This window comes from Vicia villosa, linkage group LG2 (genome assembly GCF_029867415.1).
Source record: "Vicia villosa cultivar HV-30 ecotype Madison, WI linkage group LG2, Vvil1.0, whole genome shotgun sequence".
Classification (NCBI taxonomy): Eukaryota; Viridiplantae; Streptophyta; class Magnoliopsida; order Fabales; family Fabaceae; genus Vicia; species Vicia villosa.
Window position 1 is genome coordinate 213,086,704 of NC_081181.1, and position 20,567 is coordinate 213,107,270.

The following is a 20,567-nucleotide window of genomic DNA, read 5'->3' on the forward strand; positions in this document are numbered from 1 at the left end:
TTTCATTTGAAGTATAAAAGATATTTTCAGAGATATGCCTCTGAAACATATCAAACATGAATTCGGAGATATATCTCATTATCAAATTTTAACAAAAATGAGACAATATATTTGGAGATGTATGTCCAAACTATAGGGACAGTTTTGAGTTTTCACCGGGGACAGGGATTTGTGAAAAGGCTCAAGGGAATTGCCAAGTGAGTACCTCCCTAGAATCCAAAAACAGCCCAAAGCCCAAAACCTACCACCCAGTTGTGTGCATGTTACACTGTATAAAATACATGTAAAATGTAACAATGAGTGTAAAAATAACATTCCTCATATGAATATGACCCCCTGTTGTCTTATCTTGCACGCTCAAATTAGTTTTTATTAGTTAGCAAGAAATGGAGATGATCTTGACCAATTTTAGCTGACTTGATAAAACATGAAAACACATTGCTAACTTTAGTTCAAACAAACAAATATTCTGAAGGAAACAGTTCAATCTATGTTATAGAAACGTTACATCATCCCTCTCAGAAAGAAGATGAAAGAGAGATGGCTAATTATGAATGATATTTTCACACCTCTACTTTATTGAAATTGAATCAAAACTAGTTTCACATGAACATGATAAAACAAGCAAATGAATTAACCAATTAAGAAGAAAATTTTCAAATAACTTTTGACTAACTTCAATTAACAAACTCGAATTGAATTGTTTTAACCTATAAACCACCTAACATATTTTATATATGAAGTTTCAATCCATAAAGAACTATTATACAATCTTGAAGGATAATAAGAAATGTTCCAATATGATGCTGAAGATACGCAGGCACACAAAAAAAGTTTCAACAAAAACATACTCCACTGTTAATTAACAACATAATGAAGAGATTCATTGTCATACATTTTAAATTTATAGCATATACTCAAGAATAAAACTAGCGAAACGTTGTCGAACGTTTATAAGTTCATCTTCATGGAATGGTTCTGAATTTCCAAATACCTAAATGAATGTTGAAATAACATAAGATTAACACATCAACATTAAAATAACACAACTAAATAGTAATATAACTTGTTAAAAAATTATCTTACCTTCTTTTTCCATGGATCAATAATACCATCAGATACAATGTTCAACATGTGTATCATAATATAGTAGCCGCTTTCATAAGTACCAGGCTGTCTTTGACACTAAATTTGAATGTCGAAGGTGAATCTTTAGTTAAAAATTTTACATTAAGTAACTTCTACAAAGTGAAAGTTTAGAAAACTTACGACGGGGACATTCCATGTTGGCTTCTTCTTTTGAACACCTTGCCGCTTATGATATCCATCCAAAGCTCTAAGATAATAAAAGATCAATTAAAGTTATGTATGTGTCATAAAACATATCAGAGTCCATGTATAACAAACAAATTAAACACTTACGTATCTATAGTGCGAACAATATTGTTATCTGGCTTTCTTTCCTTCGAACATAGGAATACTACATTATTCTTCTTAGGACAAACAATGAGCAATTGCCATTGACGACTACATTGAAGAACAAATCGTTAGATATGTGCTGAATACAATTCTCTCAATTACAAGCAATGTACTATAATCAACATGGACTTACTTGTTGTGATAAGGAGCTAGGTAACACTCTTTTTTATCATCGTATAACTTATTCTGTATGTAGGTTTCAGCTTTAGTTGGATCATGTGGACTTTGAATAAAACATGGATCAATAAATCCATACAGGTCACTCTTACCCATATTAATAGAAAGGCGATTCAAATACCTAAAATATTGAAATAAATATTAATTGTAAATGATCATTAGTTAGTTAGCGAAACTTATAAAAAAAATTGTACTTACGTTAACCACAGTCGTAGAATAGTTATGGATAACTCTTGTTTACCCATACACAATTCCATAATATCTCTCTGTGAGAGCCAGAGAAACTTCATCCTTTCGTGTTCCAATTCGAGCTTTATAGATTCTGACATACACATTGCCTTTAAAACCAATTGTTGAACGGAATCTAGTTTAGGGTCCAAGCTTTTGGCTGAAACGTCCTCTTCCCCGGATCCATCAGCATCCTATATAATTAGGACTGAACATTAGTTAACATATTTAAGAGGTTTGAAGTGTATATAGTGCAAGGAAAATGTAATGAATACCTTATCAGAAATAATTTGCACAAGTCTTTTCGGCCATTGAATGAAATTGTTAAGAGCATGCCCAACCGTTTCCACTTCATCTGTGGGCATAGGCACTTGAGCATTTGCATCTAGGACCTCGTTAACCACAACCCTCACCATATCATTTTCTAGCATTTGATTATGTATGGTGGGCCCTAACTTGTAAACATTACCAAAGGCCACGGCATGAATTAAATTATCAACATACAATTCACATTGTTTTGGGATTTCATCCTCCTCTGTTATAGGCGGCTCAATGGAGTGACTGCCCTTCGGGCTCGCAGGCACAATGGTATTAGGAGAAGAAGCTGGTATATTCTTAGAGAAACCCATAGATGACAAATCCTGCATCAATTGCTCTCTAATTTGTTGAGTAAGCTCCACTTTTATGGCCTCTATTTGTTGGCTACTAAAAACAGATGGAGTGGAGGCTTCACGTGACTGTGGCCCAAAGTATTGTCGAATACCGACACCACGACCAACACCACGAACACCACCAGAGTGGTCAGGTCGGCCAATGGCTTCTGCCAAAATATCTTTACGTCCTTGTGGAACAAAAGCTCCTTGAGATGCTTTTTCAACAAGAGAATCCTACACCATATAATTTTAAAAACATTATTGTGAGATAGTTGCATAACTACAAAATTAGAGTTGTATATTTGCTTACAATTTTCTCGGCAACAATGCGTGTGTCCTCTGTTATGTAATCTCCTGATGCATTTTGCCGAGCTTTCTTCCATTGTTCATGGCGTGTTGGTGGAGATGGAGGTGCAGCTACTGAATCTCCCAATGATTCGTCTTTTTGTTTTGATTTCTCTTGCATTATCTTCTCCTGGAGCAACTCATATCCCCCACGAGACAGTCTGTGAGGGTGTTTGTTTAGAAAAGAACTGATTTGCGCTTTCTTTCTTATCTCCTATTACGCAAACACGCGAATTAAATTTAATACTAAAAATAAATTTGGTTGACCAACTAAATTATAAACTCAACTAACCTGAAAGGAAGGGTCCAATCGCGATTGAACAAACGCCTCCCATATTTCTTCATTGAGAAAACTATAGACCTCAAGAGGAGATTTATCACTATACTCTCCATGTACATATTTGGAAGTCAAAATAGTCTTAAATCCCCTCCACCGTTCACCCACATATGACATCAATTTCTTTCGTAAGAACCCAGAATTAGGAACATCCCATACTTCCTACATTGCACGACAAAATGGAGAAGTTAGTGACTGATAATAAGATAGTTAAATACAACATTTTCAAACATAATTACAATTACCAAGATGGTTGTCCAAATGTCATCCTTGACGTCCTCATCTACAGAATCCCATTCATTAATCAAAATACTGATTTTGCTTCGACTAAGGAAACCCAAATAACTCTTGAACTTTGTCTTGTTTTCCCCCAACGGTTTACCAGTTAATTGATCAAATTCAATCGGTATCTTTTGTCCATCAATAACTGCTAGCTTTTTCATTTGTGTGGGACCACGTTTACGCTTTCTGTTGGTAGACTGAGTATCTAAACCACTTTTGGAATGAGCTAAGAGATCATCCATGTGTCTGTTTAAACAAAAAATAATAATAGTCAATAGCCCCTCTAAATAATGGATAAATAACATGAGAAAATCGATAAAACTATCATATATTGGTACAATTTACTATAAGCAATAACAGTAAAAATTACTATTAAGATAAACTAATATGGATAAAAACCATTGTAAGAAATCAAATAAATATTATTCAAATAAAACCATCATCTATATACTTAATTATTGGAATGAAACCATCACATATAAGTAATTAAAGTAAAAATTACGGTTTAATTTTCTAAGATGGTCTAGTTTGAATATTCTCTCGTATCTATTTTATGATCATAAAAGTGTCAAGTAATCACAGGAGTACCCATCAAACACATTCTTCAATCAAGAGACTTAGATAAATACTTGTGTCATTTGTTGGCTGCCTTAGGCCCAAAATCATCATATACAACATAATATAATGCAATTGTGCAAGTAGGTAGTTTGGAGATAACTTGAAGAAAATACCATGAACTATAATTACTAATAAACTACCATTTTATCTATTGCAAGTCGAAGCCCATCTTTCTTGAAAAATTTCTGAAATTAAGAAACAGGTCATCAACTTTCTCCCGTAACAAAAATTAATCACATGATGAATCACATTTCATTCCGTCTACATGCCATAAAATATTCTTTGCATCATTTATATTAGCAAATAATCATTTGAACATTGTGATTATTGGAAGATACAATAACACTTTTGCAAGTTGACCCTTTCTGCTTACATTACAATTGGAATAACCATCACCATCACTCACTTCGTAGCGCGATATCCCACCTTTGAAGTACTCATTCAAATTTTCAAACTCGTTTATCTACAATATATGATCATTAGAGCTCGAGCATATCATTCAAAAGAGTTGTTCTTTCCGATTCCCAATTTTTCATCTATTTAGCTAATAGCTATTCTTTGAAGTAAATTCTTAACATAAGCTCGCCATATTCAATATCTCGAACCACACACTCATCTTTCAACAACATATCTAATACACCAAATACTACAAAATGAAAAATTCTCATTTCAAGCAAGAACTATTAATGTTTTCTACTCTATCTTAAACAATCCACAATTCTACATCAACCCAACAGTAACACTAAACAAGATAACAAAACAAAATCAACATAATAATAATTAAACAGTAACATATCAATGAAGAAAACAAAGAAAGAAGAAAGAAAGAAAGAGAATAGGCTTACTTTGAGTGTGTGCTTTTACGAAGCTGCATCCTCTGAGAATCCTTTGAAAATTGCATCTTCTGTTTCTCCAAAGCCACATTTTTTATCTGCGTGTTCACTCTCTCATGTATCTCACTAAACTTCTTCGCAGCGCTTGCAACCTCTCTATGCCCTAATTCCATATCATTTCTTCCCCTATTCCTCTTCTGGCTCTCATTGCTCAACTCCCACTCATCTGAATCTGAATTATCTGAATTCGAATCATCAATCTCTTCTTCCGCAGCTGCAGCAGCCGCAGCAGCAAAGGCAGCTAAATTTCGGTTAAATCGCGACTCATCCAAGCTCTCCGAAGTCGATGTCATCCCCGGCGCAGGTCGTTTCAGACTGCTCTGACTCTGAGTCCGAGATCGACGACCAACCGGTGCGAGCGCCCATGCCGAAGCCCTAACAGGAGTGACAGACGGCGGCGAAAGCTTCCTCACCGGTAAAGGATCTCCAATGACGGAACTGATTTTGTCGAAAAACGGCCATGCGTTATCGTAATCGCCGGAATCAGAAACCCTAGCTTTCTCGGTAGCGTACCTCTTCCTGAGCGCGTTGATGCGGCTTTTGCACTGATCGAAAGTGCGGCGCGCTTTTCTGCCGAAGGCGTGATTGTCGTTGACGGCTTTTGCAACGTCCTTCCAGTGATACTGACGGAGGTTTCTAGGGTTAAGCGTCTTGTAAAGTTTGCCCCAGGCGTCGATGAGTGTGAATGTGGCCTCCTCGGACCAGCCGTCGCCGGTTCCGGTGGACGGAGACGGTCGAGTTCTGGGGAGGGGTTTCATGAATCACGGTGTTGTTGTTTATTGGAATTTGTGTTTTATTAAATCGGGTGGTGTTATAAGTTCGTGAGTCTGCAAATTTTGCAGGAGTGTTTTACAACGCTAGGGCTTATGCGGTATTAAAGCGGAGCTTATATATATACTGCGGTTAGTTAAATGCTGGTTTTTAAACAGTGAGAAAGTGAGAAGAATTGTGACCGTTTGATTAATATCAAACGGTCACAAAAATACTCAAATTTTATTTCTTTTTCCAAAAATATGAAGGCACTACTTTTGAGTGCATCCCATGGTATTCAAAATAAATTATTTATACTCGCTCTCTACAAAATAAATGTCGCATTTATAATCAGTCACAAAATAAATGAAATTAATATCGTTATTACTTATTAGTTTTCAATGTAATTTCTACTTTTATTTTTTAATTGTACCATCTAATTAATATTCATAATTTATATTTCTTTCATATTGCATTGATGATGATTAAAATATATCAATAATTAATTAGAATAATTTGATAAAATTGTCATTCTCTCTTTCATTTATCACTTTTTTTTAATATGTGTGAAAGTGTCAACTATGACACTTATTTTGGGACGGATGGAGTATTTACTCTTGCAGCTAGATTTAACATGAATGTTGAATTGGGCAATAGAAACTCTCCTAGTTTGACATTTGATACAAATCAAGAAAAGCACTAAAGGCTTAAGTATTAGTTGATCTTATCACAAAGACTAGTATCATGAGCCAAATTAATTAACCAAGTGGACAGTGTTTGTGGTTGGATTCATCGTAGAGGGAAGTGATGTAGAATTGTGTTGAAAAATAATCACGGTTTTAAGTAGCAAGTAGGTTTGAGTTCCCCATTTCCAACAATTAAGCGGAAAATGAAGCTTTCTTACGAATAGTTAAGTACGAATCGCAGTTGGTGACGCCAAAAGACTAAGGTGAACATCACGCCAGATATATTATCATGAAACAATATTTAGCAAAGGTAAAGACCCTCATGGCAATGTTCCCAAAATCATAAATACATCACATCTCAATGAAGCAAAATTTAGAAGCGGACCTTTTATCTATGATAGTGACTTCCAATGCACAATATTACAACAGAACTATTATACACACGAATTTATCAATCCTCAACAAAAATGGCAAGGTATATGTCATCGAAGAAGTTGTGAAAGAACTACTAAACTGCTAGAAGACACCCATAACCCGAAGCCATTGTTATCGAAAATTTCTCAATCTCCCATCTAACCATGGTGCTCACTTGTAAACAATACTCTTTTGCTCCATGCTCACCGCACCACTTGTTGGGAATCTTGTTGTGAATTACGACAACATTAAATATCAATTTGTGAGGCAAATAATAATAGAAACTAAAATAAATGGTCTACAACAATAATAATCTGTACACAAATACTATAATTGAATAAGGCGAGAAAAAAACCCGAAGATTTGTTTATCCAATTCGATCAAATGATCTACTCTGGAGGAGAGAGCGGCTCTTCAATTCACTATACTCACAAAGTTGTTGCAAGAGATTACAAATGAGTTACAAGAAAATAGCCTTCGCCTTCAGGTTCTCAAAAACAACCCTGAAGGCGCCCAAGAACAACCATATTTTATATCCAAGTGTTTCCTCTCTAATTAAACTCTCAATATATGAATAACTAAAATTCAAGGTGTAAACATGTGTTTCCCAATTCCCTTAGATAACTCTAAAGGTTTCCCAAAATCCTTGCCTTTCTAAGGTGTCCCCTGAGAATAGCCAAAACCTTATGTTATACCTTTAAACCCTTGTTCTCCCTTGTTTATGTAAGCTCTAAGATTGTTACACATGCAAGCATATGAGAGATACATATTTATAATAGAAAATATCCAACAACTAGAGCCCAAAATCACAATCCAATCAGACATGGATCCATGGACCGAACCGAAAGAGCTCGAAACACGCAATACGAGAAATTGTCGAAAAGTCTGAAAAACGTGAAATCACTATTCATCGTCCATATGGTTCACAAATCACCTTCCATACGGTCCCTATTCATCGCCCGTACAGTTCACAATTCGTACAGTTCATAATTCATTATCCGTACGACTGTACGATTTTACATGATATTTGTTTTTTCGACTGACTTTCTAAAACTTCTGATTTTCCCGGTAAATGCAATCTCCAAAATATATTTTCTTTCTCTTAATCATCAAAGGTTTTAAGGCACATTAGAACATATGGTGATAATAACAAAGGTAGGACATAATCAAGGTAAGACATATGGTGATAATATAGTTTACTTAATTAGTCAACAATGAAACAAAGGTAAGACATAATCATTTAATTGGTGTCTGCATGAAGAATCGTCAAATTCAAACCAAACAAACTATTTTTACTAGTCAAATAAGTGAAAATACTTATATTGTTAATTTTAATAAATTACCTTCAAATGATGTATGTCTAATAATTACATAGGACGGATTTTGGATATTACATGGACCATTTTCTTAACTTTTTTTGTCCATCAAAAATCGTGAATGTTTTTGGTAATTACTATGAGTGGCAAACGAACATGTTTGTCCTCATTTAGGCATGTCCTGCAAAAGCTTGCAAAAAATAAGACGGGTGGGCATAGATGATGGTGTAGATCTAAAACCTTAACCCACCCTACAAAAAGATGAATGCGGTAGGGGGCGGGTTTGCGGGCACTATATATTTTAAGCCTAAAAATGTACAAATTTATGTTAATGTTCGCGTCTGTAAAAGCCAACAAAAAAATAGGACACGGCGGGGCAGACACGTTTGAGGATGTGGGCCTAAAATCTTGGTCTGACCCACAAAATGTTTGGGAAAAACATACAATGTCTGGAAGACCGAACGCGTTTTACTACCCCTAATAATTACTATACACTTGTTGCAATGGATGATTATCTAGCTATATTTGAAAACTACTTCTTTTTCATAAAAGGACGTGTTTGTTTCCTTTCAAAAATTATCTAAAATTGTTCAAAATAAAAATAAACTTTTATAAATTACATAAATTTAAAATGATCAAGGAGGTGAATTTCAAAATATGAAATTTAAAATTTTTATATTCTTTCTGAAGTAATCACGAAGGAAAAGTTGATGGAATCCACGAAGGAGGTAAACTTGTTAATTGAAAAACACAATTAACATTAAGCATAATGATAAAGAAAAAAACAATTGAATAGATATAAAACATAATAACATATTATGAAGTTTATTGATAGAAAAAGTTTTGAAAGAGTGAAAACATACATCACAAAATTTTGAAGTATATTTCTAACTATGGTCTTTTAAATTCATTCCACAAAATAATGTTATATCAATAAGTTTTTATAAGTTATAAAAATTTAAATTAAATATCAACATATTTCATTGCTTTAGAAATAATTATTATCGGGTTAATTGAATATCACAAAATTTTGTTTGAGTTTTAAAAACAAAATTGATTGAAAACATACATCATAGTCATCTAGTGGATTATTGCTTCATGTGAGTGAACAAGAAAGGATAAGAAAATGATTTGATGGTTTCTTCAAACAAATGTTTATATAGTTGAACTTCAGGGTGTTTTGCTTGAGTTATTTAGGATGGGGGTTACTGTGTACGTTCTATGGTGTTCTAGTTTACCATGGTGAAAAGTCAAAATCTCCCTAGTTTTTTGAGATGCATCTCCAAACGCACCCATATTACACACACTCAATATTTTCGTGAGTGAGTCACTTCATGTTGCCAAAATAATTTGGAGATGCATCTTCGTATTCATATCATGAATCTATAATTGCATCTCTGTAATAGTCCTTATCTAAAAACATAATGATTTTTATGAAGATGCATCTCTGGGCAGGTTTTAATTTGTATACCTTGCATCAGACCCTTCCTCTCTCCTTCTTCATTTGCTACACTTTCGACAACCCTTCAAAGAGCTCGTGAGCAAGAATCAACTAGGCCATTTTACACGATACATCCCTATTTCTACCTCATTACAATCAATTCCAATACACTTCATTCACTTCATTTAAGTTTTCGCACAGCAATTCTCTATTAGTAAGTTTCTTATTTCCTATTTTTTTAGTTGTGATGAATGTACTAGGTAAAATAGCTTGATTAAGAAGTATATGTTTGTAAAATAGGTAGCTTGTATAGACATGCATTCACATTTGTTGGTGATAAGGGAATCATAAGAATTTTCTGCATTTTATGCCATCGTAACTTTTTACCGAGATACATCTCCAAATTTTCTTTTCGTGTGTTACGGAGATGAATCTCTGGATTTTTCTTGCCTATAAAAATTTGGTTTCAATAAGATTTTATGGTTTCATTATAGGTACAATGGCTGAAAACCCAGACATGTTATCCGTTTTACCACTCCTAATAATTACTATATACTTGTTCCAATGGAAGATTATTCTTACTATATTTGAACACTATTTCTTTCTCATAAAAATGATGTGTTTGTTGCTTTTCAAAATTTTCTAAAATTATCTGAAATGAAAATAAAAGTTAAGAAATTACATATATCTAAGATAATAATGGAGGTGAAATTAAAATATAGAATTCAAAATTTTTATATTCTATCCAATGTGATCGTGAAGGAGAAGTTGACAGAGTTTACCAAGTAGGTAAACTTGTTGATTGAAAAACACAATCAACATAAAGCATGATAATAAAGAAAAAAACACGTGATTAGAAATAAAAAATAATGAATTATGAAGTGTGTTGATAGAAAAAGTTTGGAAAGAGCGAAAAAAATTCTAGGATTTAAGTGAATTATTAATTTGTGTATTTATAACTATAAGTTTTTTAAAATCCATTCCTCAAAATAATTTTATATCAACATATTTTTAAAATTTATAAAAAAAATCATAATTGAATATCAACATATTTCATTGCTTTAGAAAAAGAATCATAATTGTGCTAATTGAATATCACAAAATTTTATTGCTTTAGAAAAAAAATCAATAGTGTTAATTGAATATCAACAAAATTTGTTTGAGTTTTAAAAATAATTGATTGAAAAGATACATCATAGTGATCTACTAGATTATTATTTCATGCAAGTGAACAAAGAAAGGATAAGAAAATGATCTGATGGTTTCCTTAAACTAATGCTCACATAGTTGAATCATGGGATGTTTTGCTTGAATAATTTAGGGCGGTGGCTATTTTGTACTGGTTCTCCATGATGAAAAATCACAAATGTTCTTAGATTTCGGAGATACATCTCTTGACGCATTCATATTACACAGACTAAACGCTTTTGTGAGTAAGTCACTCCATGATGTCCAAAAAAAGTATCTGGAGATGCATTTCCTTATTCATATTAAGGTGAATTAGCATGTGCATATCCGTAATAGCCCGTATTTCAAAACAAAGTGATTTTTTACGGAGATGCATATGTGAACGGGTTTTAATCCATGTACATCACGCTATATCAGGTTTCTTTAGTTTATTCCAAGACATTCTTCCATGTCTGCTCCTCCTACAGTCCGCCATAGAGATCTTTATGTCATACTCGATGATTTATAAAATAATCTAGCACCAGATGATGCACGCAGTGTTCCAGCTCCTGATATATGGGTTGTTGCATTCAGCTACAACCATTGATTCTATAATGTGGCGCATCCTTACATGACACAAGATGTTGTGGAAGCACCATCCAGGTCAGCTCATCGAAAGATATTGGACGGGGAACAAACTATGGATGAGCACATTCAGGACATGTTGTCAATTTGTCAGCATATTATGACACTTGCAAGAGATGCCAGAGAGAGAGAGAGAGAGAGAGAGAGAAGAATTTAAGAAAGCCAGTTTTGGTATGGTCACCATACAGACCATCTTAGTCGAGGCATGGAATGACGTGCAGTATATGAAGCAAATAAGAAATAAGGGATTAGATATGCACACTAGTTGACTTTTATTTGTATTTTGATAATAGTTGTAATATTTTTATTTTCTGAACATATGTATCTAGGTAACGTTTTCGATTAATTGATTAATGTTTGGATTTGTATTATTGTTTGAATTTATATAAGACATCTTTAAACTACATTAATACATTATTTGTATGGTGTTATGATATCCTTAGCATAAATGGCCTAAAATATAAGTTGACCTAAAAAATCATCAATTTCAAGACAAACTTGTTGCTTAGGATTGATGTTCTAAGTTCTAAAGGTTTTTCGGAGATGCAATTTAGAAATACCCTCTGAGATATGCAAAAACACTCTTCCATCAACTCTTAATGCTTTCAAATGTTAGTCCGGAGATGCACTTACGAGCACACCTTACAAAATTACATAGAAGTATTTCCAAACTAGTTTTTGGCGAATATGATGGTGGATGGCTCACTTATGAAGCAACGTGTGCATTTAAGATGCATCCAAAGACGCGTCTCTGAAATATGGAAAGGACAAATTTGAATTTTCAGTGTGTTCATTTTCACTCCATGGAGTGGATAAAATAATGCCTGATTGATGTATGTATTTATTCCGAGTCAATTATCAAGAATCTTGAGAAAGAAGAAAAGGAATGTTAATGATAATGTAGAGATTAGAGAAAAAACTTTAGCATCCGACAAAGAAGTAGAAATATAGGTCATTCAATATAGAGAAGCAAACATGTGTAATATAATGATTTTGAAGTAATAGAAATTTAATTGTTTATGATGGTTGTCTTAACGAGAGAAGCAAACATTTGTACTATTATGGTTTTGAAGTAATAGAAATTTAATTGTTTATGATGATTGTCCTAATGAATTTAGGTGGGGTATTTTGATGTTATAATTGAATTTTTTACTCCTTGTTTGGGAGGATTTAACTTGTCGTCTCCCAAGTTGTATTTAGCACCCTATATTTTTATAATTTTTAAATTATCTTTGGACAAATTTGAATTAAAAAGTGCGAACGAAATTTTCGGTAACAAAATTTCTGATAGTTCATGTTAATTTCCAATAACATACACTTCAAAAAAATTAGTAAAAATACAAGCCGTGTTTTAAAAACCCGACCGAATATCAAACCGGTGAGGGTACTGGATCCCTGGTTTATTGGTCGAACCACTGGGTCACTGATCGAACCGCATGACTAAATCGGGTTAAACCGAATAACTCGGTTGAATAGATCAGTCATTATAATAAAATTATATAGGTATAAAATTTGTCTAACCGGGTGATTCAGTCTCTACAAAATATAACTAGCACTTACATTTTTTGAAAATATCATATTATAAATTAATTCACAAGTTTATAATTTAAATTCAAATTTTAAACATATGTATCACACATAATAAAATAGTACAAAATTATAATGTATAATTGCAAACAAAGTTTAATCACAACATAATCTAATTTAATAATTTATAACAAAATAATTTTATTGTTTACTAAATTTAATTTTAAGAAAGGAAAATTTGTTTTAATGTTAGGATCTCCTTATTCAATATCAAAATAATCGGTAACAAAATCAATCTTATTTGCAATATTTTTTTTATTTTTCTTTTATTTCTTTTATTTTTAATTTTAATTTTTTATTAAAATAATCAAAACGATGTCGTTTTAATTTTATAAAATAAAAAATGCACTTAAATCGCCGGTTCAGAAAAACCGCCGGTTTTTCCGATTTTAACTGATTCACACCAGTTCAATGACATTTCCGATCCAACTATTGAACCAGATCAGTAACATGGCCGAATCCAGGTTCGATCAGTCCAGTCAAATTTTTAAAACACTGAATACAAGAGTTTTTACCGGAAATTTTCAGTAAAAACTCATCCATTTCAAAATTGCAAGCAAAAAATATAGGAATTTTAAAAATTTCCAATTAAAATACATGCATTTTGAAATTACTGTTAAAAAGTTTCATAAGTTTTTATCGGTACTTTGAAATTATTGTTAAAAAAATTCATAAGTTTTTTTCGGAAATTTCAAAATTTCTGATATTTTTCAAAATTCCCGGTATAATTTTGATATTTTCGATAAAAACTCGTGAAAATCATGAAATTTGGTAACTTTAAAAGAATAATGGTAAAAACACGTAATTTGAGGGGTGTCAAGTATAAGTGAGGGGTGACAAGTTAATTTCTCCTTGTTTAGCATATGCAGTTTATCTTTTCTAAGCTTAGGTCTCACATTATTATCCCACGGCATTTAACTTACCACCCCCCATATTTTCATAATCCCAAAAGTGCAGCTAATAGAAAAGAACAATTTTTTCGAATAAAATTTTCAATATAATATTGAAAATTTCTTCGATATAGGAAATTTTCAATAATTCATTTGAAAACTCCACTAAGTTGCAATTAGTTTTGAAAATTTCAAAATTTACGATAAAATCCTGAAATTTTTAAAATTTCTAATAAAATACTAAAAATTTCAACATTGCCAATTAAGTCTTCTAATAATTTCAAATTTTTGGTAAAATCTCCTAAAAGTTTCAAAAAAATTTAATAAAATCTCCTGAAATTTTCAAAATTTTCAGAAAATTCTCACTTTTTTAAAGAGTTCCTGATAAGTGCTTAAAATTTCCAACACATTGAGAGATTTCAAAATATTTGATGAAAACTTTAAACAAAATTATTATGGTTTTTTCATACGTTTTGCGGAGATGTTGAAAACAATTGTGGGAGTGGTAAATTAAATGCTCCTTATCCCTTGATTCTAATACTACCCTTCATCCCTATCTTTCTATCTAATAATAGAAGCTTGTGTTCCATTTTGGAGTTGATAATAAATCATTATATTTGACAAATTTTTTTATAGATATCTTTTGCTTCTTAGCAACCCGTGGTGTAAACCTCAAAATATTCTTATATTTTTGAAGTGCATTTTTTAAAACACTTTTTTTGAAAAAAAAAAGTTATTTTGGAAGTGCATATCCGACACCTTTTTTTATAAAAAAAAATGTGACTTCGGAGATACATTTCCGAAGACACATTTTTTGAAAAAGGGGTGTCTTCAGAGATGCATATCTGAAATATTCCAATTTTTTGTCTTGGGATTTTTCGGATATGCAAAAGAACTCGATACTTATTAAAAAATTAAAATCAAAGTGAATCAATACAATTAATAGTATAATTAATTGTATTAATTAAAATATATTATTATATACTAGCGTTCAGACGGGCACTCCCGTACCCATCTTCCTGCTTCTTTTAATGCGCACAGCGTGAAATTATATATGGTACTGTTTTTTAATTATGAATAAATACCTCTCTATACTTTTATTTCATTTTGGATACACATGTCTCTCTCTCCTTATCCCTATCCCTCTCTCTCCCTCTCTTTCTCCTCCTTTCTCCCTCTGTCTCTTCGTCTCTCTTTCTCCCCCTCTGTCTTTTAAAAAAATAGAATGTAAGATATAATATTAAAATAATATAAAATTCTATTACATTAAAAATCTATCTCTCTCTCCTTATCCATCTCTCTCTATCCCTATCCCCCTCTCTCTCCCTTCTCTCTCTATCTCTCTCTCCCCCCTTTCTCTCTCTCAATTTTTTTTAGGAATGTAAGATATTATTTTAAAATAATAAAAAATTCTCTCTCCCTTTCTCCTTATCATATCCTTCTTTCTGTCTCCCTCTCCCATTCCCTCTCTTAAAAAATATTTAGAATGTAAGATATAATTTTAAAGTAATCTCTCTCTAATATACTCCACAAATCAATATAAAGTATTAAATAATACAAAAAATGAATAAAATTAAAATATAATCTAAAAATTATAAAGAAGTAGCATGTCAATCATAAACTATCTCTGATTCATTTCTCTATTTATCGACATCCATTTTTTTCCAATCATTCGAGCAATGAATATTATCATATTTTATACAATTGATTACTTATGATATTTGAAAATTAATATTATTATATTTGAACACAAAATAGAAACATCTACTTAATATAAATTCAAGGTTGTCATGATGACAACCTTGGACACAACCATAACCCTAAATCCTAGGTGGCATCATATTAGAAACCTTAATCCAATGTGGCATCATATTAGAAACCTATTAAAATTATGAATTTTTATCACTTTTTTATTTTTCACATCAAATCACATTTATCCAATCTAATATCCTAATTTTATTATAATAAATAAATAATTTGTAATAAATTGTCTCACTACCAAAAAAATAATATTTGATATTAAAACATTTCAAGTCAATACTTTAATATGTAAAATTTTATATTATTAGCTCATAAACTTAGTTTATTTTAATAATATATAATATTTGATTTTATTTACTTATATTTTATTAAAAATAATCGATTGACCAACTAGAACTAATATGAGTAAAAAAAATTTATTAGGGCAAGATTTTATTAAAAATAATTAGTCAATATTTTTATTGATTATTATTATTCATTTTATAGATATAAACTTCTACATGAAATTTTTTTTTTCATAATTCTAGATTTTTTTACTTGGCTAAAATATATTCCATAAACATTCTTCATTTGCAATACTATCAAATTATTATAATGAAGATAAAAGTAAATATATTTTAATTAGGATACAAATATTTAATTAATATTAATTAATAATAGATTTTAATTGGTAAAACGGTGAGTTACAATTTTTTTTGTAACATATGAGTTACAAAATAAGAGTTATTGTCTTTTTAATAATCATTCTTATGGATATAAATACATTGCTGGTAGATGAGTTTTACATGTCTGTACTATATATTTTGTTTTAGGTCTTCATCATTCTCTTTAAATAAGGTTGAGAGTTGAGACAGTACTTCATTTTTTATTTTTTATTGATATTTTCCTTTCTTTTTCATATGTTTTAGCTATTATTTGATTTATATGACAAGTAACTCAACTTATTCTATTGTAGTAATTATATATATTTCGACTATTTTTTGTTGCAGTATATCTTCATCCTCTTCTACCCAAACAAAGACAAGGTACCTACTTTTTTTTTGTATCGATGTTTTATTTCCTTTTCTTATTTTTCACTATGTGTTAACTATTCTTCAATTTATATGACAGACTTATGATTTAATTTACTCTATTATATCAATTATCTAAATATTATAACTATACGGTTTTGTAATAATTTTTTTTATAGGATTTTGTGATATAGTTTTCTCTACTGGCTGGCGTAAAGGAAGAAGAATTATTTTGTTGCTACTTTTATATTCTTATTACTTACTTGAGAATCATGTGAAAAATCATATAAGTATCTGTTTCTAACCATCATATATTGAAGGTCTTGAATTATGTTACAAATGATTCTAACAATATTTAAATATGTTATTTTGTTCTGCATTATTTGAATTTCATAGATAACAGTAGTATTATTATGATAAATTATATTAATTTCTCATATAAGTAATATTTATATTTTAATTATGATTGTGATTTACTTGCAAGCATGCTGTTGCAACAGTAAATTGAATTATTGTTTCAATTGTTGTACCTTATCAAAATCGTCAATTTTATCTTTTATTATTCCAAATAATTGATTCGAAATTGTAATGTTTAAAAATGGATAATAACGATATTAATATTAACACTATATAATTATATATTTTTGTCATCTTTATTTTATTAAATATTAAATTAACACTATATTAATACATAGTAATAATAATAATTACTAATAAAATAATAATAATAATAATAATAACATAATATTAAATCATCTCTATTAATAATACTAGCTAAATTACCCGTGCGTTGCACGGGTTTTTTCAGACTATATAGTTTACGTTTTTTTAATTATATAAAAATGATAATTTTAATAAATTAAATTAAATTATTAAGTAATTTTTTAAACATTGTAATGTTCATGTATTTAATATTAAACTTTATAAAAATATAATAAATTATTTAAAATTCGAGAGTGCATCTAAATATAGATTGTAAATTTTATAAATATTTTAAAGTTAATTAAGATAATTTTTGTTAACTATAAAATGTTCAATAAATTTAAATAATATATTATATTGAATTATAATATTGCACACATAAACACTTTAAGTATACTTTAGTTGTTGTAATTGTTTTTATATTTTATCTATTTATTATTATTTAAATTTTTAATAGTAACTCATTTGTGTTATAATTTTTTAGGAGACATTCAGTGTGCAGTGCATTACTTTTAACCTCCTATGATAAATATTAACGAAATAAATTACAATGTTTATTATTGATTAAATGATATGAAATAATATTATAAAATAATAAAATAACAAATAGAAGATAATTTTTAGGATTCCATATAAATAAAAGGCGGGAGTGATATATTTAATTTTTTTAAAGATTAAATTAATTTCTTTTAGTATAATAAACTTATTTGAACTTTTTTATTATCACTTCTCAAATGTTATATTGATCAATGTAAATAAATTTAATTAATGTTACTATTAAATTTTGTTAATAATCATTAAACTTTATTAATACTCATTAACTTTTATAAATTTTATTACCATTTATATATTTCAGAAAGTGAATATTTCTACTCATTAAATTATGCGTTAAAATCCCAAAATTTTTACTTACATCATTATAAACATTTTTTAATGCAATTTAACATTTTTTTCTTATTTTAAAAAAGGTAAGAAAAAATATTTAAGAAATTTTATTTCACTATTATAAGCCTCGATTATTAGAAATTTACAAACTTAAAAATTATAAATTTATAAATATAGGTTGCAATAAAATTAATAATCAAAATCCTTCACTTTAATCGTAAGACGAAATCAAGAATTGAGCCTCATGATTAGAATATTTTATTACTGTGTCAAATTTTTTAATTATGTTATTCTATTTTTCTTACATATCCTTCTATAATATTGTTTCTATTCGTTATTTGATATGAACTCTTCATATTTTAAACTCTTAAATACTCTATCAAAATTGTATTTTTTTTATTAATAATGTTATTATTATTAAATTTTTATTTTTCAAATTATTATTAACTTTTAATTTTAATTATTATTAAAATATTTATGACCCACTCTCTTTACTCTAAGATCTTATTATCACAATTAATTATTAAAATACACACCAACTATACATTTTTATGCCAAATAATATATTTTGTAAATTAAAAGTTAAAAATATCATACATTACATGACTCTTACAATGATAATAGAAGTTACAAAGAACAATTTATTACTAAAATATGGACCAATTATACCTTTGTATGCAAAATAATAAATATTAATAAGACAATAAATTTTATTAAAAATTATAACTCACAATTTTATTAATTAAAATTTATTATTAATTAATATCATTTTAAGTGATTGATTTAATATTTAAGGAATAGAATTGAAAAATATTTAAAAATTAGTGTAATTAACAAATATTATTACTAAGATTTTCTTATTAATCATATAATAAAACACAGGGTTACATATATACCTGTAACAAAGTAACCACATATTTTTAAAAATTGATATGTATGTATAAAATCAATGGAGAAAAAAATAGTATACAAAAGATGGAATATGTTAGCAACCAAAAGAAATAATGAATGTGTTATTTGATGATTAAAAAATAATATATTCTCACTTACCCAATTTACACTCATGCCAATTAAAAAAAATTATTTTGTGATGTGATTCAATTCTTTTTTGTTGATAAATATGTAATTCAAATATGAAAAGTTAAAAATAATTAAATTATAGTGTATTAAGTCACTTATATTTAAAATTAAAAAGGTAAAGAAAGACCAAAAAGGTAAATTTCTAGAATTACGATAATATTTCTACTTTGACATGAACAGTTGTTTTTCTTCAATTGGGTTTTATAATGATAAACCCAACTACATATAACTAAAAAAAATGTAATATATTTTATATATAATAAAAAAACTATTAAATATAAGGCTAAATAGTAACATAACAAACAAATTCAAAAATGTAGCAAGAGATTTTTCTGTAATCGCATTCTTGAGTAGTTACTTTTGTAGCACCATACCATTGAAGCATTGAAGAGTTATTTTCAACCTCATATTTTGTCTTAGTTTTTAATACCTTAAAACCTTCGATAACATAAATCATCTCTTCTTCCAAAACGTTTTTTTGCATGAAAACTTTCTTGGTATCATTGCATGTATGTAATTGCTAAAAAAAAAAAATTTAAAAAGCAAAAGAAAATATTAACAAAAAATAATTTAATAAAGGAATAGATGAAATGAGTGTACCTTTTCATCTATTAAGATCATATATGTGCTAATTAATACTTTTCTTCTAGTAATGTTCATATTATCCCACATCTGACTGATTCTAACTTTAATCATAGTATTTGACGTAGTATTAGTAAGATTGTTGAGAAATATATGACTGGAATACGTGGTGAGAATAAATAGGATAGTTGAGAAGCAAAAAAGATGGGACAAAATATATAGAATTGAAGAATAAAATGAGAAATACATTGAATATGTAAAAGGTCATCTTAAAATGAATAAGACTAATTGAAGAATAAAATTGAAAATTAATTGAATGTGCAAATAAATTTTATAACCGATGGAATGAAATGTCTAATGAATGGTAGGTGGTTATGGAATAGGAAAGATGAAATAGATTAATTGAAAAAATTAAAAATGAGAGATTTAAATAGATTAATAATACAATTCTATTTAATATTTTGTTGAGATATTTTATTAGAGATTAAAAAATAAATAAATTATTACAGAAATAGCATATCAAAACAGTAATTTTATGATATTTGTTTTTAAATAATTTGTTTTTAGTTTTATTAGAGATTAAAAAATAAATAAAATTGTTATTTTAATTATTAATATTGTGTGACTTATTAAATAATA

At 29.3% G+C, this 20,567-nt stretch overlaps 1 protein-coding gene across 1 annotated transcript; it reads right to left on the reverse strand.

The window, feature by feature from the left end:
- Positions 1-773: 773 nt before the first annotated feature.
- Positions 774-5,891, reverse strand: LOC131653803 (uncharacterized). The gene is made up of 11 exons (XM_058924088.1): positions 4,965-5,891; positions 3,465-3,747; positions 3,175-3,381; positions 2,848-3,096; positions 2,160-2,771; positions 1,855-2,078; positions 1,613-1,777; positions 1,423-1,527; positions 1,270-1,336; positions 1,087-1,185; positions 774-994 (listed from the first exon to the last, which is right to left on the reverse strand). Exons 1-11 carry the CDS (start codon positions 5,768-5,770, stop codon positions 905-907), a joined length of 2,907 nt encoding a protein of 968 aa, XP_058780071.1. The 5' UTR covers positions 5,771-5,891; the 3' UTR covers positions 774-904.
- Positions 5,892-20,567: the final 14,676 nt, after the last annotated feature.

What these genes read in the sequence shown, in the direction of transcription:
- LOC131653803 (XM_058924088.1), bottom strand. Translation starts at nt 5,770, where the DNA reads ATGAAACCCCTCCCCAGAACTCGACCGTCTCCGTCCACCGGAACCGGC. An exon ending in ACATTTGGACAACCATCTTG is followed by an intron (nt 3,382 to 3,464) that starts GTAATTGTAATT and finishes CGTGCAATGTAG; the next exon opens with GAAGTATGGGATGTTCCTAA. An exon ending in CTAGCTCCTTATCACAACAA is followed by an intron (nt 1,528 to 1,612) that starts GTAAGTCCATGT and finishes TCTTCAATGTAG; the next exon opens with TCGTCAATGGCAATTGCTCA.